The sequence below is a fragment of the Naegleria lovaniensis genome, assembly GCF_003324165.1.
Source record: "Naegleria lovaniensis strain ATCC 30569 chromosome Unknown tig014, whole genome shotgun sequence".
Lineage (NCBI taxonomy): Eukaryota > Heterolobosea > Eutetramitea > Acrasida > Naegleriidae > Naegleria > Naegleria lovaniensis.
The window spans coordinates 296,689-321,262 of record NW_025407835.1 but is presented as its reverse complement, the minus strand read 5'-3'; the positions used below and the strand labels follow the sequence as shown (position 1 = coordinate 321,262).

At 37.4% G+C, this 24,574-nt stretch overlaps 8 protein-coding genes across 8 annotated transcripts; 4 read left to right on the top strand and 4 right to left on the bottom strand.

The window, feature by feature from the left end:
- Positions 1–312: 312 nt before the first annotated feature.
- Positions 313–7,667, top strand: C9374_001631 (uncharacterized protein; the record flags this gene model as incomplete). The annotated part of the gene is made up of 4 exons (XM_044690960.1): positions 313–630; positions 780–1,070; positions 1,145–1,820; positions 1,873–7,667. 4 exons carry the CDS (start codon positions 313–315, stop codon positions 7,665–7,667), a joined length of 7,080 nt encoding a protein of 2,359 aa, XP_044551291.1.
- A 109-nt stretch (positions 7,668–7,776) lies between these two features.
- C9374_001630 (uncharacterized protein) lies at positions 7,777–10,973 on the bottom strand (the record flags this gene model as incomplete). The annotated part of the gene is made up of 2 exons (XM_044690959.1): positions 7,777–9,580; positions 9,640–10,973. 2 exons carry the CDS (start codon positions 10,971–10,973, stop codon positions 7,777–7,779), a joined length of 3,138 nt encoding a protein of 1,045 aa, XP_044551290.1.
- A 536-nt stretch (positions 10,974–11,509) lies between these two features.
- On the top strand, positions 11,510–13,162 carry C9374_001629 (uncharacterized protein; the record flags this gene model as incomplete). The annotated part of the gene is made up of 1 exon (XM_044690957.1): positions 11,510–13,162. One exon carries the CDS (start codon positions 11,510–11,512, stop codon positions 13,160–13,162), a length of 1,653 nt encoding a protein of 550 aa, XP_044551289.1.
- A 111-nt stretch (positions 13,163–13,273) lies between these two features.
- On the bottom strand, positions 13,274–14,731 carry C9374_001628 (uncharacterized protein; the record flags this gene model as incomplete). The annotated part of the gene is made up of 2 exons (XM_044690956.1): positions 13,274–14,370; positions 14,434–14,731. The coding sequence occupies 2 exons, from the start codon at positions 14,729–14,731 to the stop codon at positions 13,274–13,276; spliced, it is 1,395 nt and encodes a 464-aa protein (XP_044551288.1).
- Positions 14,732–14,915: 184 nt separating this feature from the next.
- On the top strand, positions 14,916–16,229 carry C9374_001627 (uncharacterized protein; the record flags this gene model as incomplete). The annotated part of the gene is made up of 1 exon (XM_044690955.1): positions 14,916–16,229. The coding sequence occupies one exon, from the start codon at positions 14,916–14,918 to the stop codon at positions 16,227–16,229; it is 1,314 nt and encodes a 437-aa protein (XP_044551287.1).
- Positions 16,230–16,352: 123 nt separating this feature from the next.
- Positions 16,353–17,441, bottom strand: C9374_001626 (uncharacterized protein; the record flags this gene model as incomplete). Its single annotated transcript, XM_044690954.1, has 1 exon — positions 16,353–17,441. The coding sequence occupies one exon, from the start codon at positions 17,439–17,441 to the stop codon at positions 16,353–16,355; it is 1,089 nt and encodes a 362-aa protein (XP_044551286.1).
- Positions 17,442–17,628: 187 nt separating this feature from the next.
- C9374_001625 (uncharacterized protein) lies at positions 17,629–20,975 on the bottom strand (the record flags this gene model as incomplete). The annotated part of the gene is made up of 3 exons (XM_044690953.1): positions 17,629–18,232; positions 18,292–18,360; positions 18,412–20,975. The coding sequence occupies 3 exons, from the start codon at positions 20,973–20,975 to the stop codon at positions 17,629–17,631; spliced, it is 3,237 nt and encodes a 1,078-aa protein (XP_044551285.1).
- Positions 20,976–21,670: 695 nt separating this feature from the next.
- Positions 21,671–24,566, top strand: C9374_001624 (uncharacterized protein; the record flags this gene model as incomplete). The annotated part of the gene is made up of 2 exons (XM_044690952.1): positions 21,671–21,699; positions 21,869–24,566. The coding sequence occupies 2 exons, from the start codon at positions 21,671–21,673 to the stop codon at positions 24,564–24,566; spliced, it is 2,727 nt and encodes a 908-aa protein (XP_044551284.1).
- Positions 24,567–24,574: the final 8 nt, after the last annotated feature.

The window sequence follows — 24,574 nt, the reverse complement described above, 5'->3', positions numbered from 1 at the left end:
CGAGAACTCCATCCCTTCTTCTTCCTTTTTTATTTTCATCATTTCCGGAGTTGTGGAAGTACTTTGTAATAACATATTACACTTTATCATCAGTATCTCAATACCCATCATCATCCCATTCTCATTTCCAATATACTTGTCATTTTGCGCATCACTGATTGTTTAAAATCGCCAATTCCTCATTCAATAACACCATTGCGTTTTGAGCCTCCTCTCCTCTCTCTTTTGATATTATCAACGACGACTCTTATGATTGTCATCATCATCAGTTGAGAAGTATAAAAATTCCGTACCTACAACACATCATAGACAATGACAACAGCAACCACAACAACATCCAACCCAACCACAACAACATCCTCTCCAACCAACAACAAATCCATAGTCTCCGAAGAATCCCATGACCCACAACAACAACAACCGCAACGCCCATCCAATGATGATCTCGCCATCGATACGAACAATGTCGTTGTGGTTTCTTCTCTCGTTTCATCACCCATAGTATCGGATCATGTCATACTCACAAAAGAGGAGATGGCACGTAGAAGCAAAAAATTACAAATACTCTCTTTACTTTGTGATAATAGCTCGAGATTTGATGCTTCTTATCACACAGAGAAACAATTGAAGGTAAGAGTTTTAGAGAGTTCAACGTGGTTGTATATTTACATGTAACTACTGCTACTACGACCACGACACTATCTGCATAACAACATTGACTTGTCAAAAATACCATGTTTGGAACCTATTGCCAATTCAAAACCGAATCATCATGACAGGCACTGGATTCCATTCTTCAGAGTATTGAAACAGAAAAGTGTGAAAGTGAATGGTTAGAATTAGGTCTATATCCTTGTCTATTTCAGTACTTGTGTAGTGGACAACGAATCAGCATTGAGACAATCAAAATTGTACAGAAAGTAGTTTTGTCAACGAATTTGGCTGAACCACAAAACTTTGCATTATTTTTCGATGTTTTTAACGATTTTGTGTATGAAGAGAGCAACATTACAAATTTATTATATCTTTTGTATAGAATACTATTTACGAAGGACGACACTTTTATGCAAGTATGTATCTGCTTGAGTGACGTGAACGTTTGTTTTTTAACAGTTTCAAATGATCATGTGTGAATATATTCTAGTTATTTATTAATCGATCGGGAGGAAACTTGTTATTGGACATTTATCGAAAGAGGCTGATCAAAGACATTGAACATCAAAAATACAGTCATGCAAGAAAGCCAATGTTAAAACAAAATGTCACTCAGCACTTTATCAAATCTCCTAGACTTTCAACTACTCCCACTCCCAGAAAAAGTGCATCTACCTCCTTGATAAAACCACCAAAATTATATACCGCCTCTTTCAACAATAGTATTAATGCAGAGATTGAAAAGAATTTGAAAAACCGTAAAGATAAGGCTGTCACAGACTTTGGATCCGTATACACCTCTCCCACTACAAGTGAAAACAATTTGTTAAACATTAGCTTACAAAGCCCACCTCAATCTGACAGAAGTAACACTTCCGATGATAGAGATAAGGGCTCAAACAACTCCACTCCCAGAGACGCAATTACTGGGTTATTTAAAGTACCACCTCTAAAGTTACCATCCAAAAACCAGTCTAATACAGCAACGAGAATACGAAGAAGACTGGATCCTAACTTGGTGAATTTAGAAGGTTTGAGACTGAGTATTGATACACTTCGAACACAATCACAGGGAAATAACAATACTGAAAACGTGCAAGCTGAACAAAAAACTAAATCGAGCATTGAACATTTTGACTCCCTTGCAGCAAAATTGGGAGAATTATGTAAGTATCAATGATAGCATTTATTTATTGAACATCAACTGTCAATATTTAGATATTGCATATGACTTGACGTATCTCATACCTATTAAACGAGATCTTGACATGCAAATATCTAAAAACGAGGAACCTAAACAAGAGAATGGTACAGTTGTGGAAGAGGTTAAAAGAAAAAAGACCGATCTGAAAAAACCTCTCACACTCGAAGAAATAATCTTCTCCAAATTTTCCAACGATATTTCTGTACATAGACACTTTATTCTCAAAATTCTTCAAGCAGTTTCAAAATTCCAAGTGATTAGAAAGTTTGCAAGAAATCCTGTAAATATGTTCATGCATGATTTGAACACGTTGAGCTATAAGATTAACCTTGTTGAAAACGAAGATTTTGTGATTGATGTCGAAAAGAATAACATTTGTATCATTTATGACATTCTTTCGCAGTACGCAGCAGATGTAGAAGCAAAATATTTTAGACTTTGGAGAATGAACAATGCTAACAAGAGTAATGATCCAACGCGAGATAGAACTTTAAAAAAGTTTGACATTTTCCTCTGGAGATGGACAGGAATCACTGAACAAGCCATTGAAAACGATGACTGGGAAGAAACACATTATCAACTTCAGGTACTGTCCAAATACTTGTACTCTTGTGTCTCACGAGTTCAGGCTTCACAGTGTACAGCCGTTTGTTTGGAAACATTGCTCAAAATCCAAGTAGCATGCAGAAGAAAGAGCAGAGACATTCATGGCAGATATGAGTTTAAGGGATTGGCCGAAAAAAACCCAGTGATTGTCAATATCATTCACCTATTGCTTGAAATATTTGATTTTATCTGTGGTAGTCCTGAAAGACATCCATTGTTGATGGAATTCTTTTACTTTAATCTCATTGAAAATGTGGACACATTTGCATGGCTAAGAGATTATGCAATTTTCACACTGAGAGAAGATAGCTATACTAATATTCATACCAAATCATTCCCAATCACGTTGGAGGATCGACGAGTTCGAGTGTTGAAGCATTATCAAGTGTTGATGGATTTATTCCAAGATTTAGGAGAAGAATTCTTTTCGAAAAAAGAAGAAAATACTCACAACGTCAAGCAAAAGAATTTACTTAATTACATGATGATGAACGAAACAAGTGGTGTGTCTGGCGGTGCTATGAATTCATCCAATGGAGAGGAGACATTCCTTGAAGATGAAAGTGGAGTTATGAAACAATTTGATTTCTTGGTCAATCCTGTTGATGGATTAGTTTTGAGCTTTTTAACCAAAGGACCTATCACTGAAAACTATACTGTGAAAAAGCAAATGTTGACCTTGTTGGAAAAGATGTTCAGACTTCCATACCTGCCTTTCCTTAGAATTGAATCCTATGTCAACACCTATATCAGATATCACTATTTGAACTTTGTGAGATTGTACATTGAAGAGGCATATGATGATATTACTTTAGAAGCATGTAAGCTTCACCTCAACGTACTTATTGCATTCTCCATGAATAAGACAACACAAATCATCAATCGATTTTTCACCATGAAAGTAGTACGATTTTTGTCGAGAGAAATTAACCTTGAACACAAAATTCATGAAAAACGACATCAAAATCAAAAGAAAATGGAAGAGTCTGCTGCCAAGTTGGCACAAACGGTGAAAGACCTCAACAACAACAATAATAATGAAACCAACGATCAAACCACAGATACCTACACATCCGATGACGACAGTGCTGCCAATTCTGGAGAAGAGGACATTTCAGAAGAAGAGGAAGACGATAGCGATTTTGATTCTCCAAATAGAACAGTCTCAAAACCTCCAGTGAATCTCATTCCTGGTTTGAATTTGACTCCACAAACCAACAAGACCAACTCACCACCAGAACCAAAACAAACATTGTCCCTTCCTAAAATTCCTTCTCTTATTAACACAAACACTCAATCAGTGGCTACAAAAGAGAAATCAGAGAGCACACCTGCAACAGACACTTCTGATTTGACATCAGATTCAGAATCTGAGACAGAGTCACCTGTGGTCACGAACAACACTCAGCAAGTCAAACCAGTCATTCCATCATTAGGCTTAAAACTTGGAACCATACCGACCTCAAATACAACACTCTCGTCATCTACGAATCCACAAGTCAACAACAGCAACAACAACAACACTACCTCTCAATCCTCCCCAGTTGTTCCTCCCATTTCCATTGTGCCCAAGCTGGCATTTGGAAACAAAACTGGAGGTACAGAGAATGCCACGTCTACCAATGCAGCATTAGAAAATGGAGCCAAACCTTCCATTCCTCCATTGTCCTTCTCGAAACCTACTACTTCCATTCGAAACACTAAAGATGAAGGTAAACAAACCAAACCTACTGATAATCATGACGAAGACAATTCTGATGATGACGACGATGCTGATTTTATCAACACTCCGTCAGCTCCAAAATCTCACACTTCAATTCCAAAACTAAATTTCTCATTGGGTGGCTCAAATTATGAAACCAAGCAAACAAATGTTGCTGCAACGAACTCCAATACAGATGTTGCTGCAACAAATAATACCACTACTACTACAAATGGCAACACCAACAGCAAGCCAACAGGATCTATGCTCTCATTGGGATTAAATTTGGGAGCATTGAAAGCTAAAAATCAACAATCACCTCCTGAACCAGCTGCAAATAACTCTGAGACTCCTCACAGCAGTAGCTCAAAGGGAATTTTGGAAAAGTTAAAGATTTCATCTTTAAAGTCAGCAAAACGAGATGCCTTAACAACACTCGCTTCAACAAGATCTTCAGAGAATGATTTATTATATGAGGATGATCTAAGCGATGAAGAAGTTCTTTCAAGCTTGATCGAGTCCACTGTTCAATTTGTGGAAAGACACGAAGCCATGATGGAATCTGATGAAGTACAATTCTATGAAACAGAAAGGAAAAATAGAAAGCTCTATAGAAATGATGAGTTGCATGTGGCCATTCTCACCTTATTGATGTCACTCTTGATTACTTCTAACTCTACCTTAGATTCTAGATATTGTGACCAATTCCCTCTCAATAAGAACCTTCCAAACGTTCCTTTCATGCTTCATTTCCACATCAACGATCCATACAATGAGCATATTATTCCACTTCTTCATGACACTATCGTATCATATTGTAGTATGAACGATAATCTTATTGGATTGAACATCCTCTTGAGATTGTTGTGTGAAAAGTTGTTTGAACCAAACTTGTATAGCGTGAAAGAGGAACGTTTAGGCGTTGGTGCATTCGGTGACGTTTGGAGATGTAAACTCAAATTTACACACTCCTCAGTCAAGACAGTGGCTGTAAAATTGCTAAAAGTTCCTAAACTCATTGACGAGGCATGCATTTTATACACAATTTTCAACGAGATTTTAATCATGGAAAAGTTCAAAGCTGATCCACGAATTTGTAGAATGTATGATTATGGTGTCACCAAAGACAATTACTATATTGTGATGAAAGAGTATAAGACCAGCTTGAAGACATGGAGACTCAAACAAACCACCCACTTTTTACAAAACATTCCACTCTATATGAACATCTTCAAGAGAATTTTAGAATCTTACAAATTCTTGTACGATAACAATATTAACCACTTTGACTTGAAGTGTGACAATATTTTCTTGGAACCATTTGATGGTGTTGATGATGGCAAGTTTTTCAATCATCAATCGGATATGCCTCACTTTGAGATGGTTATCGGTGACTTTGGTGAAAGCTTTATTTATTCAAATGATGAAGAAGATGGCTATACCACTCGTCATAGAGGTACAGAATGTATCAAGAGTCCTGAAATGCTCAAGATTGAAATGATGGACACAAAAAGTAAGAATTATGACAGAAGAAGAAAAGTTGGAGCCAACAGTGCAAGTGATATTTGGTCATTGGGATGTTTATTTTATGAATTACTCTCTGGTGAATTCCTTTTCGATGCTTCTGATTTCACATCCTTCTTTGTTTTGCTGACTGATAATAAGAAGACACTTATTTCTCAAGAGAGATTCCTCAAGATTCACTACAATCACTTTTTAATGGACATTTTGAGCTACATTCTTGTCAGAGATCCTTTGCGAAGACCATCCATCAATGATTTATTGCAACGATTTTCCTACTTTGTGCACGTCATGCCATCATGGCAAAAGCTAAAAGAAATGACTCCTGAAGACATTGAAAATGAATTTAATAGCGCAAGAAGTACTTTGACCAGTAGAGGCATTACTCCTCCTCCCAAGCTTGTTCATCATCATCATCATGTTGATGATTTCTTGTTGCATCCTCTAGAAACTCCTCACACCTCCAAATCTTCCAATCGACCAGCACTTCCTGGAGTTATTCCCAAAGACAATTCTGATTCGATTAAGAACAGTAGAAATACTCAGCAAGAAACAACAGCACATAATTATTTGTCACCCTACAATTGGACCAAAGATGATGTTGATTTTTACATTAAGAAGGCCACATTTGTTATGAAGAATCGTCTGTATTTAGTTTCTGATGATTTAGCTTACAACAAGTCTATTCTTAACAAACTCGGAATTACTCACATTGTGAACTGTTGTGTCACTACTTCCAAGTCTCAATTCCCTGACAATTTCTTCTACTTTAATCTCAAAGAGCATTTATCAGAAAGTTCCTTAAAAGCCTACAGCGAATACATTAAGGCATTTGAATTTGTCAGAGATGCAATCAAGAAAAGAGGAAGAGTTCTCGTTTACAGTGGAAAAGGTCTCAGTAGAAGTGGTCTCTTTGTCGTTCTCTTCTTGATGGATACCTATAACTTGTCAAGTTATGAATCTTACTTGTTTGTGAAAAGTCGAAGACCAGCCTTACGACCTGAAATTTTAACACACTTTTTGCATTTCCTTCTCAAAGTCAAACAAATGCAATCCGTCGAGTCACAAAAGAAGAAGGCACTTTCAGAACTCAAAACATTATCTTCCTCAGGTACACTTTTCAAGAATAGACATTCAAGTGTTCAATCACTTCTTCAATCTCCACCTCAACATACTCACAAGAAGCTCAATAAGATTCATCAAAGTATTTCAAAAATGTTGGAAATGAAAAAGTTGAAAGATAAGCAATTGGAAGAGGAACAGCAACGAACGAAGGGTAGTAGTAGTAGTAGTCATAATAATAATACTGCTGCTGCTACTGGAACTCACACGAATAACAACAAACACTCATCCTCAACAACCAATCATGCAACCACAACCACTACTCAACCAAAGAAACAAAAACAAGAAGAAACTGTTCATTGGTTTAGATGTATTTGTGGAGCATGTGTGGTTGGTTTAATGTCACCCTTCTCAGTTCATGGTTTTCACTCTGGAAATATCACACATGATCACAGTCCTTTGCGTACTTGGCCTTCATTCCTTCAAGAAATGAAATTACTCTACTTTTACAATGCCAATGTGGTGAATATGGGTTTCACAACTCATGACAAGGTACTTTTGGAACCATTTGAAGTGTTGCAACATTCTGAGGTCATTCCAGATAATATTCCAATTGGAGAATATATTGAACCAATTTGGAAGGTACACAAATGTAAATATTGTGGATATATGATGTTTGCTACAAAAGATAAGGACGTAGGATCTCCACCATCAGCTGAAAAGAGTAGTAATAGTAGCGGCAACCAAGGTGACAAGTCTGCCTCACAACCTCTTCGAAGACATCGAAGTAAGGAAAATATTGCTGTTTCTCCTGCAAGTACTGATTTGTTGTCACCTAGTGGCATTTCGATACGTGGTTTTGAAATTGCGGTGAACTGCTCTTTGAAGACTACAACGTTATTGCCAAATCGAATGTGAATAAGGTTCAAGATTTGAGACCCTCACTCTTCTTTAAGGGAGCCAATGTTTAAGACCTTGATTGTAAACAATAATAAATATTATAAATATTCACACACAATGAAAATTGTTATTTATTATTGGCATCCTCCAAGATACCTGGAATGGCAGCTTCCGATGACCCTTCTGTAGGAGGTGTTGTTGCAGATGACTCGGCAGATTTCGTTCCATTTCTCTTCTCGTATTCTTTCTTCATCACTTGCCAACTTCGTTTTCTCGTATTGGTAAACCAATTCGAAACTTGAACATAGGAAAGTCCTGTCTGTTGTGACAAGGCTTGTTTTTCCTGTCCACTCGGATACGGATGTTGAATATGTTCCAAAAACCAATCCTTCAACACTTCAGTCGCATCCGTAGGCAGAAAATGTTTTCGTTGTTTGGACAGGTCACCAGAAAAATCTCCACTACTGTCATGTGTCGTCATCATGTTCAGAGAATTGTCCTTCTTTTCATCTGAACTTGATTTGTTGTGACTACCTCTACCACCACCAATGCTGCTGCTGCTGATTGATTGTTGTTGATCCGTCATTGGTTTCATATTAGTGAGATAATGATTTTGTGGAACTACAATGGCTTGTCCTGTTGATGTTGTTGCTCCTGGAATATTGACAAAATGATGTTCTGGTGTTGGTGTCACTAAAATTCTCGATGCATGATTCACAGAATTATTATTACTCATAGAAAATGGATTATTACTGACTTGTGACAAGGATGATAAACTCTTTTGTAATTTGAGCATGAAATCCGAATTGGCAAACATTTGTTGTTGATCGGATGATACTGCATCCGTCATTTGCATGTTATTATTGGAAGAACAAGTATAAAAATTGGGTGGAGTACTAGTAGTCGGTGAATTGGATCGAGAATTCGTTCTTGAATTGGTTCTCGAATTATTTGCAGAACTAGCCAATGAACTAGCTCTAGAATTTGATTTGGATCCCATCGGGCTATTGGGTGGAGCTCTAACCATATTTAAAAAGTAATTGGTTGGGAATTTGCGATGACTTGGTCTCGATTTTGAAGTACTGTTACTCGTGCTTGTGCTCAGCGGTTGAGAAGTTCGAGAAATGGATTGATTAGTAGTTGGCGAGGAAGCAGAAGAAGAGGATGACGTTTGCATTAAGGGTGACGAAGTGAGAGTACTGTTTGGTGATTTTACAGCACCACTGGATTTTCTTTTGGGAAGTGCGTCAGAATTTGCAATAATGAATGGAGTTGAAGAAGCACTCGTTGGTGCTGACACACTAGACACAGGTAATATCATATTGTTCCAAATATAATTCGTAGAAGTTGCACCCATGACTGTTGGCGTTTGACTATTAATCACACGTCGACTAGTGGAATCCACAGGACTTGACGATCTTGATTTCTTGGCTTGTTGTGACGAGTAGTAATTTTCATTCAATGATTCGTCATGTGAAGCAGTAGGTGATTTGTGTTCTTCCAAAGGTGAAGTATAAATCATTGGATTAATTTCAAATTCAGCTCCCAATACAGTGGTTTCACTTGATTCATCATCTTCATCAATATTAAGAGGAGATTGTTTGGACAGTGTGACTTTTGAAAAGATACTTGCTGTAGGATCTTCCTCAAAATCAAGAAAGTTATGAAAGGATCGTTCATCAGAACCTCCACTTCCTCCACTTGTACTATCATTGAAAATTTGATCCATTATGAATGAAGCAGAATTGCCACCAGTTGCCATAGCATTGGCATCGTCGTCATCCTCTGTTAACATCATTTTCACACGTTTGAAATATTCTCGTTGTTGATGTGGAGGTAATTTATCAAGAATGGAAAAACCAGAAGAGACTGGAACAGATGGAGTATTATTTGGAAGACCATTGGCCAATGGACTCGTGGATTGTTTCAAACTTGAAGAGGACGCAGATGCCGAACGTGCACTTCTCCACTACTGGATGGAGAGCTATACCCTCCACTTGTGCCACTATTCATGGTTGCAGTTGTTGGCTCCAAAAAAACATCCAATTTTCTCTTTAAATTTTGTTCAACAATGGCATGAACATTATCAAAAGGTGACATGTCGGAAAATGTTTCAAGTCCAAAATCTGTGAGTGTGTTGGTATCAAATTGTTGATCGATTAATAACACTCCTTCGACACGAGGAGTCGAAGGTTGTGAAAGAGTACTAGTTACCGACGACGACGAGGATGACATTTCATGTTGGTGATGCTGAATATTTGACAAATTGAGGGATAAATCCGTTGGAAATGGAGATGTCGTGTGTTGATGGAATGGTTGTTGTTGTTGTTGAAACAATTCTTCAAAATTTGTTTGAATTTGTTGATCGGTGACAAGAAATGAATTTTCATCCATATTATGATTATTATTACCACTGCCACTACCATCACCACTCGTACTGACGGTATCATTGAAGAGTGTAAAATCAGAATTTGTTGTAATAGGCGTTGTTGTAGTCAATGGATGATGATTGTTATGAACACTCGTGTTATCAATAACATTCATTCCAAGTAAAAACTGTTGTAACATGTTGAAATCTTGTGGCGATGTGATCGAAGGAGAAGTAAGGTTAGAAGTTTGAGGATTACAATTCAAAGGATTGGAAGTCGTAAAAAAGGGATGAGTGGATGATGTGCTTGTGGTATTATTAGGATTCATCATGAGAAGAGGTTGTTGAGATGCCAAAAGGAGATGGTTCAATACATTGGTGGATGAGTTGGTGGTGCTGTTGTTATTATTATGATTATTATTATCAATTCCAGAAAGACTTGTTGTTGTTGGCATCATCATGGCATGATTATTCATGAGCATCATGAGAGGATGATGATTATTGATTACATTCATCGGTAATGATTGTTGTTGTTGTTGATGTTGGGAATTGGCATGAAATAACATTAATAATTGTTCTTGTTGTTGGGGAGATAGGACATTCCATTGATGAATCATTAAATTCATCATCATCATATTATCATGATTCATGTTATTATGGATAGGATGATGATGCGGAGCAGTATGGGTACTAGTGAGAGAATTACTGCTACTAGGATTACCAGTGTTTAAATTCGTGAGTATCATGTGGTTGTTATTGTTCTGGTTATTGGTATTATTATTGTTATGATTGTGCAGCAACAAGCTATTCAAGAATTGTTGTTGCTGAAAGGCTACAAACGGAGATTCATTGGAAGTTGAAGTTGTGGTGGTTGTTGTGGTTGGAATGATCGTTGGAATGGAAGAAGAATTAGTATTGTTGTTCATGTTATTATTACTACTATTACTGTTCATCATTATGAAAAGAAGATTTTGAAAATTGTTGTTACAATTTTGATAATGAGTGAAGAGAGGAAGAAGAAAAACTATCACTGTATACGGAGCTCACGGATAGTTAATAGGATGATAGCAAGAGTAGTATCAATTCAACATTCAGAAGGTTGGTCGGTTGAGTGGAGAGTTGACCTCTATTTGACAAGATGACACAAAATGAACGGAATATAAAGAAATTAATGATTTACACTCGCACACGTATGATCTCACAATTCTAATGGTGGTTGTTCTGAGAAGAGCGGAATCAATAGGAAGAAGAGGTGCTGTAACGTTTTTGTGTGTGCAAGCAAAGAATGTTGAAACTTTTTTTTGGATGATGAAAAACCATGTCCATTTCAGAAAGAGTGCTTCGGCTCAGTGAAAATGCAAACATCTTCCTTTTTCAACTCAAATATAGATTGAACTGAGAAGAGACTTCCATGTATCTTGATTGCATTAGATCTTACCACAAGTCTTTTTGATAGAAGTTAAATTGAGTGGAAACACACAAACTGAAAAAAATGTCTTTGCAATTTGATTGGAAGTTATTGACTCCTGAAGTGAATAAAAAGCTAAAGGATCAACTGAATGCAACATTGGAGGATTTGGTATTTTCAAGAAAGAAATATGCTCAAAGTAGTAGTGCCAGTAGTTTGAATGAAAGTGTCCGAGATGAAGAGAATAATTTGGATGTCATGATGATGAATCAACAAGAGCCATCTTCAACGCTCAAATCCAATCGGAATGGATTGGAAATATCACCCACTCAATCATTGAGTTATTTAATTATTGATAGTCTTGATTTGGGAACAACAGCACCCAATATTCAAATCAAAGATATCCAACAAGCTCCCGATGAGAAATCATTCATGCAACGAGCTAAATATTATGAAAACAAAATTTATAGTAGATTGTATCCTGCTCAAAAACAACAACGAACAACACAGGATCATAAGCCAAATGTGGATTTATCAAAATCATATTCTACACCACCGTCCACACCAGTACAACAAAATCCACTCATTACAACAACTCATGATGATAATGTGAGTGTTTCTTCAGTCGCTACATCTGGATTTTTAATGCCATCGCCAGGATTTCTCTCTTCTATACAAAGAAAGAATTTGTTAGGTTCTTCCTCAGGTCATCCCATGTATTCTCCATTAGCCCATAATACTCTCATGGTGGCTTCTGGTCACTATTATTATCCAAGCCCAATAAGTGCAACGATGAGCGATGTCTTTTCACAAACTACCATTGATAACACTAGTACCAGATACACTCCTGGAACAACTAATCTAAGCAGCCTTAGAAAAGCTCCACAAAAAACACATATATGTTCAATAGGAACTGTTTACAAAGTTGCAACCAATGAAAACAAACAAAGAAGAGACCTGATCGCTCAAACAAAGAGAAGGGCTAGCTGGTGGAAGGAGCGATTGCAAAATTTGGAAAATAAGAAAGATGTGAATAATTTCATTCCTCCAGTACAAATCCTAAATAATGGATCAGATAAGCTTTCTATCTCTCCAATTGATTTGAATGATGAAAACTTTGTCAAGCAACATTTATTAGATCCTGGATTTTTGCTGACCGGTAAGAGAAATGGAAAGGGTGGAGGTATTAAATTTACAGGACATTTTTCATACAGTGGAAATGCATCCATCAAGATTGTGTCAGAACTTAGAATCAATATGCCAATCCCTGGATTTGTTACAATTCCAATTGAGATTGAGATTTCAAAATTTGTGTTTGATGGTGACTTGACAATCATGTACTATCACAATCCATCCTCAAATTTGAAACAAAATTCTCCCCAAGACAAAGTATTGATTTATTTTGAAAACCCAGTTCTACCATCATTTGAAATGGATGAAACAAAATTTCCGCAATTTTCTGATCAAAAGCTAATGGCTAACTATATTGTCAAATCATCTGGAGAGTATTCACCGTTGAAAGAATTCAATATTACTGTACGAGTGGGATCATCTCTCTCTCGAGAACAACTACCTCTTCCTGGTGAAGACAAAATTCTTGAGGACAAGACAGAAATTTCTAACTTTATTAAGGAGCTCGTTCACAAAGTTGTAAAAGACTTGCTGTTGTATCCCAATGTATTTTCGCATTGGATTGACATTACCAAACAAACCCAAGCAACGGATGGCAAGCAATAGCTGATTCGACAGCCATAAATTGGAAGTAAGGGAAATGATTTTTCACAAAGAAGGAAAGAGCATAATTTGCAAATATAAATTATTTATGTAAAATTATGCTTCCTTACAAAATTACTCTTCCTTTCGCTTCTCTTCGGTGAAGGTCAAAAGAATGACAAAAACGAAGAATCCTCCCATCATAACAAAGACAGCTGTGTAATATGGATAAGCTGCTGGCACGAAACGTTCAAATTCGTTGATGTGCATTGGTCTAACTGTGACTTGATCAGCAAATATTAACTGGTTGTAACCTTGTCTTCTGTAGTCAACTACAAACTTGTAAACACCATACGTATCAGGAGCTTTAAATGTGCTGGTGTATTTTTGAGTGGCAGGATCGTACTTTAAGAATTGTCTTTGATATGGGTGAAGCATCACAAAATCTACTTGAATGTCATCAGCAATAAATGGAGTCCACTCTTTTCCATTCCATTCCTCAATGGCAACAGTATAGGTCAAATCTTGTCCAACTCGATAGGCTGAAGGTTGAGTTTTAGTTGAGTCATCAGCCAAATAATGATGTACCTTAGTGTGTCTCAGCAATCCTCTTCCTTGGAAAGCCCACTTAGCAAGCTCAATAGCAAATAATTCATTTCCAGAATGAGCAAAGGACTTGTGATTTCCATCTAAACTGAATTGGGTGACAGAAGCATCAAAGAAATCATTCGAAAGTAAATCCATTGAGCCGCAAATAGTCAATCTAGCTCCATTACGAGCTTGATTAGCACCCACCAAAACAGTGTCTCTTCCTTTCACTAGTGGTTCAGATTGAACTCTCTCGTCAGAAGTGCTATATGAATAGCTAGTGGAAGCTCCGCTAAGAATTGGAACGAGCAACTTGTTTGTTGGTTTTAAGAGCATGCCAAGACCACGATAGAGAACTGGTTGTTGTGAGAATTTGGCATCTCCCAAAATGTTAACCTTCTTTGATGGGAATTGCTTTTCATTTCCAATAACAATTGTTGTGTGCTTGTCCGAGTCAAGCTTAACATCATAATTGAAATGATCAATAACATTGGTTCCTTCATCATCCAAATCAATTCCACTTTCAGTAGCAACCTTTCTGAGAGTTTGGGAGAGACCATCAGCATGAGCAGCAATGAATACATTGTGTCCACGATCGATAAAGTTGAGAATCTTGTTGGCATCTTCCAAATCACCTCCGAGCTCTTTTTACAATGGTCATATTCATCATCATTTGAAAGCCTTCTTTCATCATCATTAAAACTTACTCTTTGCCTTTGGTGCCATAATGAGTAAATGATCATACAAATTCTCTCCATATCTCATCAAAGAAATAGAATCAAAAGCCAATTTAAATTCAAGAGAAAAGCCAGCCTTCTTCAATCCTTCAAAGAATTTAGAATGACTTGTCTTGAGTTGTGCGGATTCCAAAACAACCAACATTCTATTTCTATAGTTGATTGGCTTATCATTCTCCAATTCAACTTCATCGGCCAGAGTGGAGGTAGCCACTAACAAGACCATCAAACACGACAACAAGAGAATCGATGAAAGTGATTTGAACATTTTTTGTTATTAATTTAAAATTTCTTCGTGATTTGAAATCGTTGAGAAGAATTGAAAACAAAACCGAAGCTATATTGAACAATTCTTAGCTTTGAAAGATCAGGCCATGGCTTCTTCTCTCTTGGAACAGCTCGTTGTTTCTTGAGATACACAGAAGTGAATTGGACGATACAAGGAAAAAAAAATGATTTCATCCAAAACGCAGGGTGATGATGATGAGCCTAATTTTGTTTCGGGCGATCACGATGAAACCAATGAATCATCAACATGGTGGAGTTCAAATTCACGGATGACGATATCATCATCATCCTCGGGCGATCATTCCAAGATCATTTCAGAAAATCATAACCAGCTCACAACAACAACGGAACATGTGAGCTCAAATACTTTCGGGAAACTGAAAAAGAACAGCCGCTATCATCATGATGAAATTTGTTGTATCTCTAGGAATATCAAGACTGGTGTTTTTACATTTTTCATTTTCTTGAGTTTAGTGATTGGAGTGAGTTCTGTTGTATTGTGGAGAGCGTCCATACATCAATGGTCATCTTGGTTGCCCATTACGGAGCATGTAGAATTTGGAGAATTTTCATTAGCTTCTACGTTGTCTTCTCTAGTGAATTCTATACCCTATAATGTTCCAAATGTTTCAACAGCGGTGACCATTGAAGACCAGAAAACAGGTATTCGATTGTACAAAAACGTGTCACTGTGTGCCGAATGTTATTATAGACCATTTTCAACTGTAGCTGGATTATCTCAAACAACTATACAACCTCCTTGTGTGACTGCTTCGAATTGTTCATTCTTTGGTGTACGAGGAAAAGAAGTACAGGATAGAATGAATAGTGTGGGTGCCAAATGGTATGAAGATTGGGAGCCAACCAACAAGATCTTTATTATTGCATTCCATCATGCTGAACGTTTGTATTCTCCAAGAGAAAAGATAAATCCAATCGATATTGAGCTGATTGGACCAACTGAGACTAATTTTACCCTCGTCCTTTCTACAAATTACTTTAAACCTAGTGCCAAAAAAGATGCTTTTGATCAAACATTCTTTATTAGAGTTCATCCAGGTGTTAAAGTCACAGATATTATTATTCACGGAGCCCGAGAAAAGGTTACATATGAGCTTGTGGCAAAAGAGTACAGTGACAGAAAATACATTAGTACGATTAAGGTGAAAGTGTTGGACAACTTGACAAATAGCTCATACTACAACACGTCAAGTCTTGTAGAAGCTTTGAAACCTTACTACCCAAATATTGAAAATTATACCTATTATTTAATGTGTGTGACAGGGCACTTGTTTGAATTGAGAGATGGAGGAACCTGTTATTCTGAGGTTAAGGACTTTGCTATTCAATTCTTGTGGGTCACTTACACAGTTGTGGGCTCGGTATTGGTCATTGCCATTATAGGAATGGTTGTATTTTTCATCTTGTCATGCTGCGCTTGTAAGAAACAATTTGAAGCTCCGCAGACGTTAGAATAAAGCATTTATATTTATTGTAAAATGTGATTGCAATTTAAAATTCATGCACCAATCTTTACTCAGTGGTATTTTCTTAATTTTGTCACGTGTTCAACGCTGAACTATTGAAAATACTCCAAAATTTTATTGTTGCTCTCCATCTTCGTCATTCTTGTGTAATGACAAAAAGGCAGACCAATAGTTGTGCATGTCAATAGCAACAACGCATGAGTCCTTCACAGCTTCAACTTCATCTGCTTGGAATTCTTCTAAAAGTTTCAGTGATTCTGGATCAGAAATGGAACCCAATGCTTCTGCTGCTTCATGACGTACCATGGCATGTTGATTCTTGTCACGCAAGGTTGACTCGAGAGCATCAGCAGCTGACTGTTCTTGAATTTGACCCAACACAAAAGCAACTTCATGTTTGAAAAGTGCTCCTTCTTCTGGGTTCAACAACCCTTGACATAGAACTTCAATGGCTTGCGCCTTTCTCTTGTAACACAACATGTAATCATGCTTGTCCAATTCTAGATATTGGGAAGCAATATTTCTCAAAGTAAACATGGCCTTATATCTTTCAAATAATGGTTTGCTAAGATCGAGGAAAGTGTTCTTAATGTCATCAAATTTGAGCTTCTTGTCATCGGAGCATGCTGGTGCAGGATCAACACTCGAGAATGGTGAAAAGATGGAATCTTGATTATTTTGTGGGTTCTTGGCCTTTTCTTGTTGATATTGAATATTCAAAATAGCTAATTCACAAGTTTCTCTAACTTCTCTATATTCATCATTCACAAATTTCTCAAGAGTTGGAAGTGCAGAAGGGCTTCCGATGGCACCCAAGGCTTCACCAGCTTCATGTCGTACCATCGAGTCTTCACTCATATTACTCAAAATATTCTCAAGAATTGGGATGGCAACTTCAGAACGCATTTGTCCCATCACATAGGCAATTTCATGTCTCAATAGAGCACTTTTACTTTTGAATCCAACTGATAGAATATCAATAGCTCTTGAAATCTTGTCTTCCGATTCCGTCCATTGTTTCAAGGCATATAACATTCGGGACCGTTTACTCACTGGAATTTCATCATTTTGCAACAATTGTTTCAGTTCAGAGTCGCTGAATGGTGCAAATTCATCGCATGGATCATTAAAGGTGTGCTTGTTGTTGGAAATTTCTTCCTCCGTGTTGTTGTTGTTGTTGGTGGTTTCTTCTTGGCTGATCATTTTTTTTGAACTGAAAAATGCAATCTTGTTCATGCACACCATTCATGAATAATGAAAAACAATTTGATGAAATCCAAATGGTTAGCTGTTATTATGATTCATTTGGCTAAGGAGTTCGTTTCATACACAAAGGAGTTGTCACAATATTTGTATGTACATACACAAGAGAGTCGTTGTTGGAATGAGCTCATTTTTCAACTTGAGCGGTGATCCACTCACAGATGTGAGCAGAGGCTAATCTGGCAAGTCCGGACACATCGACCATATTCAAGTAGCCATGACCAAGAGAGTCATAGAGCCTAATTTTCACTCGTCCACCATTATTTCTGGCAATTTTCTTGGCCATGTATACAGCATCATCGAAAAGTGGGTCCAAAGTTCCCAAGTTAAAGTAAGTTGGTGGAAAACGTTTCAAATAACCATCTTCAATGGTAGCCGGAGAAACGAATGGATTGCAGCTAGCATTGTCACTCTCTACACAGTACAACTCTCCACACAACCTCAAAAAGTTAATATTTACAAGGGGATCAATAACAGAAATTTGACGACTGGGTGATGGATTAAAATCAAGGTACGTTGCAGGATAACTTAAAACTACTGCATCTGGCAATTGAATATCATCTCTTATGGCTCTGTAAATAGTAGCGAGGGCTAAGTTACCACCGGCAGAATCACCGGCAATCACAAGCTTCTTCAGTGGAGCTCCTAATAGTTTTTCACAATTACTTAACAACCACTTGTATGCTGAGTAACATTCCTCGACTTGCGTTGGAAATTTATATTGAGGTGATCTAAAAATGGGAATTAAAAACGTTCACAGCTTGAAACCACTAAAAATAAAGCTACAAACCTTCTATAGTCCACTGAAATAATAGGCATATTGGTTGCAGAGCACCATTTTCTTAAATACACCTCATGACTAACATCGTGTCAATAAATGAGTTGAATAAAGAGAATGCTTTTAACATACCTAAATGATTGCATTGCAATGAAGCCTCCACCGTGGATGTGTAAAATTATTTTGCCGTCAAATGTTGTATCGTGTTGAACTTGTTTGAGTTTGATTGAATTAATGGCCTTTAGGATCTGTGACAAATAAGGGAAATCTTGTGGATTGTGAGCAATATAGTCAGGCACTTCGGTAAGAGGTTTAGTTGAAATAATTCGTAGTGCAATATCATGATATTCATGATTTTTCATCGTTTTTTCAATCTCAGCCAAGTTTACCTCAAGAGACGAGGATCCTTCTTTCACCTCCTCAAGATTGTCAAGTTGTGGGTAGATCATGCTACTTCCTGCTCGATATTCCACAGGTGTTGCGTTTTGGTCAACAGATTCATCCTCTCCATCATCGTCATCATCTTCGGAATAATATACCACAGAGTTGGTTTTTTCGCTTTGCTCGTTGTTATTAAACAATATAATTGATGAATCCTCTGGAGCCTCTCTTGAAACTGATACAAACTCAAATTCTTCACCATCAATGTTCAGTCCAACAGAATCGACAATTTTTCTGCCTGGAAATGGTATTTTAAACTTGCGTGAAGTCTCAACAAATGGATAGCCCAGATATGTAAATGTCTTGATGATGTTGTTTTCATCTTGGATGTTCCAAAATTCGCTGCTTGCAATTGGATTATTGGTAAATAAAGTAGCACAATTTTCTGCAGCACCTTTTGGATTGATCAGGTAGTAGGCGCTTGCAGCATAAAAAATCAAATCTTTTTTGAGCTTACTTGGCACTTCTTGAGTATGTCCAAAAGATGCCGTTGTCTTGACAATGAGAGAAAGGAACCAAGCAATCTCAGAGTCGTAAAAGCTACCTAAATGTTGCCAAAATGCAATAGGATTCACATCCTTTAAAATATCCATGTCACTAATTTTAAGAGATTGTGAAAATGGAAAATATGATGGATTATTGGAGTCAATATTGTCCAATCTTTCCTGAAGTAACATGTTGGAAACGTTAAACATTGTTTTGAGCACTAAAAACTTCTGTTGAAAAACGTCAAGTTTTTTCTCATATTTTGCGTCGCTCGTAGTGAACAAAAAGAAGGAATTTCTGCTCTGTATCACTTTGTTGATTGAGGTTTTGCACTCATTCAAAGTATGAATAAAAATTAACAAACATCCTCTAAAGTGGAAAGATGTGTCAAGAAAACTCAAATCAAATGAGGCCATCTTGTAGTTATGTGATATACATGTTTGGTTTTCAAACTTGAATTGATTTGGAAATTTTTCAGCCAGTTTAAGTTCTATCTGAACTATTCTACTTTTCAAATTTTTTAAATTGGTCTCCAAATCTTTTGACACTTCTAAGAGTAATTTGAGGAATAGATAAATTTTTCCGTTGGAAACATTGTTTTCGTAACGTTTTGCCTCATTTTGAAATAATTTTTGGATGGTCATTGCGCTTTCCAATGCAATGTCAATGAGAGTGAATCGATCTTCTGGTCCTTCAATTTTACACAACTCACTATTGTGATAATAAATGTCAAGGCCATACATATCATCGACTTCAGAAATCTTATTCATTTTATCTTTCAATAGCTCTTCACTTTCATCATCTACGGAAAACTTGGAGGACAATTTCTTATCCTTGTCAATAAAAAAACTATCTACAAATTGTTGTGGCATGGTTTCATCTTTCATCATTAATTTTTGCATCATTTGATCATCTAATTGCGTCATGTCATCCTCACTTCCGTTTATGTTGGCTTTTGCAACATTACCATCACTACCTGTACCAAGAACATTGTTGATCTGAATCATATTGCTTGGTTCCAAAACTCCTTGTTGTTGAATGGTAGCGGAGTCTTCCTCCGAGTTTGTCTGATTGGCAAATTCAGAAGTTGGCTGTGATGGCGAGCTCATTTTTAAATGGGTGTTTTTTGTTGTTGGAGTGAGGTTGCGATGATGAGAGACGAATTTTGAAGAGAGTTTAGTCGGGTTGTTACCTGAATCTTGTTTTGTTTTCGAGTTGGTTGTATTAGGGGTGGTTGCGAGTTGTTTCTTTTTTCCTTGTTGGTTCTGTTTATCTTCCTCTTCTTCTGAAAATATCTCATTGGAAGGAAACTTGAACATACTCGTGGATTTGCGCAAAGGATGAGAAAGAAGCCGAGATTGCAAGTTCTTGAGGGAACTGACAATCCAATTCGGTTTGGTGTTGTTGGCTACTGAAGCCGTGCTATTGTTTGTGGCTTCTTGTGTTGCGGCCTCAGAAGAAGGGGGTGTGATGATCAAGGTTGGAGGCTCATAATTCAAGTTGGAACTGTTTGCTTGATGCCCTTGTTGCAAGTGTTCAGGGCGCTTTTGGGGATGATGAACGGAAAAAGAAAAGTAGGGTTTATGAACCTCTGAATGCTCGTCATGTAACGTTTGTAATGAACCTGTGCTGTGAGGATGATTCAGCACGTGCTGAGTGTGAAGAAGCCTCTTTTGATTGTTTGGATTTAGATCAGGCATGAAGAGTTTGGTTTGTTGTTTGTGGTTTTTTAGTTGAGCAGGAATGCATGAAGAATGTTTAAATAACATAATATTTGATGTTAATTTTAGAGGCAATCCGCGAGTGAGTACTATTGTTGCATCCTTCTATTTGTTGTTATCAAGTAACAACAACACTTGATTGAATTGTAGAAACTTCTCACTCACAGCGGTCTTTTCTTTTCTTGGAAATTATCTTTAACGATATTCTTCTCAAAAAGATCATCAGGTATACTGCTATTGAGAAAAATGATTTCTGTACGAATGATCATCATTTCAAAGCGGAAATGTGCAACGAATTGGTGTTTACAAGTTAGCCATACCAATTGGGAGATCACTACATGTATTCATCAGCATGGTTTCGGAATCGAGTAGTTTCGCGATCACCCATTGACCCTTCCAGAGAAAATAATGCATTCGATTTTTTTATTGCAAATCAAAAAGAGAAAAAAATTCATCGCGCCGTTGTATCCAAGCCTCCCATTCGCATCATCAAGGAATCATTTGCTCTCTCTCCGGATACAAACAGTTTTAAATATTGCATGATTTCAGGTGAACTAGTGGAGAATTATAAAGTTAATTTTTGAGATTTTTGAGTCAGCTTGTTTCTCGGCTGAGAAACCATTAATTACAACAACATCTTCCTTTCATCACTACCAATTAATTATAATTAACAACAAGGCATACACCTATTGTAATCACCATTGTAACAGAAATATTCTTCCATCAATTTTTAACTCGTATCGATGAGCACCAATTCTACAAAACGAAAAGGGTAAGTTTTGACCAGACAATGATTGCAAAATTAACGAAGTATGATTTATGTTCAATTTGTTGTTGTTGTTGTTGGGATACAATTAACATCTTGGCCCGATGATTGTCTATCATCAAATTTACAAAATTCACTTGATGATCATCGTCATTTTGTTATTTCCGTCATGTAGTTCTAGCGGGGATGCTCGGCAAAACACCTCATCAAGCAGCACATCACCAAACCAACAAAAGAAACGGTCTACGAAACAAACAGAATCAAGAGGATCCAAGCGAACTGCTGATTCAAAGATCAAGCAGGATGATGATCCAATTCAAACCCTGTTCAATGGATCGCAACCAACACCAGAGGAAATTACTAGAGAAATTGAAAAGCTAGAGGAGCTTGTAAAGAGAAGCGAAGAACGTCTTCACCAGCTCGACAATGAACCAAGCCCCATTGCTGATGGTGATGTCGAAATGACAGACTGCGTTCATTTCGCTCCTAAAACCAAAGTACAAGAACTGTACTATTGTAACATGATATCGGGAATGAATGCGGAGACAAAGTTAGACTTTTTACTGTACAAAGATGACGATAAATTAGAAAAGAAACCTAGGAATCCAACGGATTACGAATGTTATGAAGTTAATGAGAGAGCGTACACAGAACTGATACCTGAATTGACCACTATAATTCAAGAAAGACTTCACAATATAGAGCGAAAGGCAAGAGAAGAAGGCGCCAAATACAAGCGGCTAAGATATGAATGGTGGAAAAAAAATAAGATAACCCTTGACGATGTAAGAAACGAAAATATACGGTTTCAGGACCAGCTGGCCAAAATTCCTCCAATGTTGAACGAGGAAGAAAGACGAAATGCATTTGTGTCACGAAATGGTTTTATGACAAGTGAGCAAGTTCTGAGAGAATATCAAGAGAAGAGAGCTCTTGAAGTGACATGGACTGAAGAAGAGAAGAAAATTTTTGCCGAAAAATTCACAAAGCACCCTAAGGAAATGAGAACAATTGCTGGACTTTTACCAAATAGGACTACAGGAGATGTTGTGACATTCTATTATAATTATAAGCTAACTGAGGATTTTAAAAAGATGAAGCATGAACTGAAATTGAACAACAAGTACAGAAAGAGATTTGTGGATGAGGGTAAAAGAAAAGATACCAAAGATCGTGAGCCTGTCTCCCCCATGACACCATCAGAGCCAATATTTGTCACAGAAACTCAAGTTGTAGAAACTAAATCAACAACCAGCTCTAGGTCCAAAAAAAAGGAAGAAGAAGAAAGCGCAAACGAATGGTCCCAAGTGGAAATTAATAAGTTCAAAAACTTGATAACCAAGGTTGGTTCAAACTTTGAGAAAATTGCTCAAAAGCTCAAAACCAAAGACGAGGAACAATGTAGGCAATTTTTCGAGGAAAACAAAGCCAAATACAAATTTGTACTTCCAGCTCCCAAAGAGAAAAAGAAAAAAGTTGCATCTACAACATCCACACCTACTGCTTCTCCTACAGTAAGAAAGCCAACAAAGGAATCGATGGTTGCAGAAAAGAGAGATACTACCCCCTTATTACCTCCATCACCTGCAGCAATTACCAAACCTAACAAGACAAAGAAAATTTTGAAAGTTGTTTCCATTTGGACAGTGAGCGAAAGAGACGCATTTCTCGAATATTTCAGAGAATATGGACGAGATTGGAAAAAATTAGCCGAGTTAATTCCTACTAAAACAGAGACTCAAATCAGAAGCTTATTCCTCAATTACAAGATTAAGTTAGGTCTTACTTTGCCAACCAAAAGACGTAAGAAGAAAAGAAGACCAATTCCTTATGTGGAGACTAACCCTGAAGTTGCTACCCCAGATCTTTTCACGCTGTCCGTGTTAGCTTGCGATGTGCAGGAGAAAGGATCTCCATTTGATGATATTGAGCAAAGCCCTCTCACGAGTACCAAACCACCAAGATCTCTTTCCTCTTCGTTACAAGTTAGCAACAATTCACAACTAAGGAGAACCTCAAAAAAATCTCAAAAGAATTCTGTTTCCACACCTTCCCCAACAACCAGCAGCAGCGGTGGATATATGGATGTACTGGCGACAATTAGTTGTCAACAACAACAACAACACGATAGCAACGCCACTGGACAGTATATACCATCACTTCAAGATTTATTACAATCTCATCAATCATCATCATCGTCACAAGGTTCAACCCCATCCTCAATCCACCATGGCGTCCATCCAAACAATGCACCATCTCCTCCCTACATGCCATATCAACAAGAAGAACATTCTCAATTTCCAAGATCTCATCCACTTGGTCATTCATTAGACCACACCCAAGCCACCATTCCATCTTACATGAAAGCAACACCAACACCTAGCAATAGCTTTCAACCTGCTTCTTCCTCAGATGGAGATCATCATTCTGGAATGATTATGAGAACTCTTTCCAATCAAGCTGGATTTTCAACAAACGCTCATCACCATGTTGTCAATGATATTAACCTCACCTCCAACGAAGTTCTTACTCCATTCCAAGTTCGGACGCATCATGGACCTCCACCACTTGACAATTCTAACTCAGATATGTCACGCTATCCCTATTCACAATCTGAACCTAAAAAAGCAAATACCTCTGAGATTGTTCTCGAAGAGGGAGGATTTGGAGATTTCCCCAATACAGGAGGATCCTACGAGAGTGGGCACCATGGCTTGCATCCACCAAATTTGACTCCTAATTTTGCAGCAATGTCACAACACAACAGAACAATACTCAACAACACTTCTCTTCCTTCATCAGATATTCACCATTTATCTCAGCCTCACCACCATTTCATGATGCATAATCCAGCATCACATCACCAACAATAAATAGACAA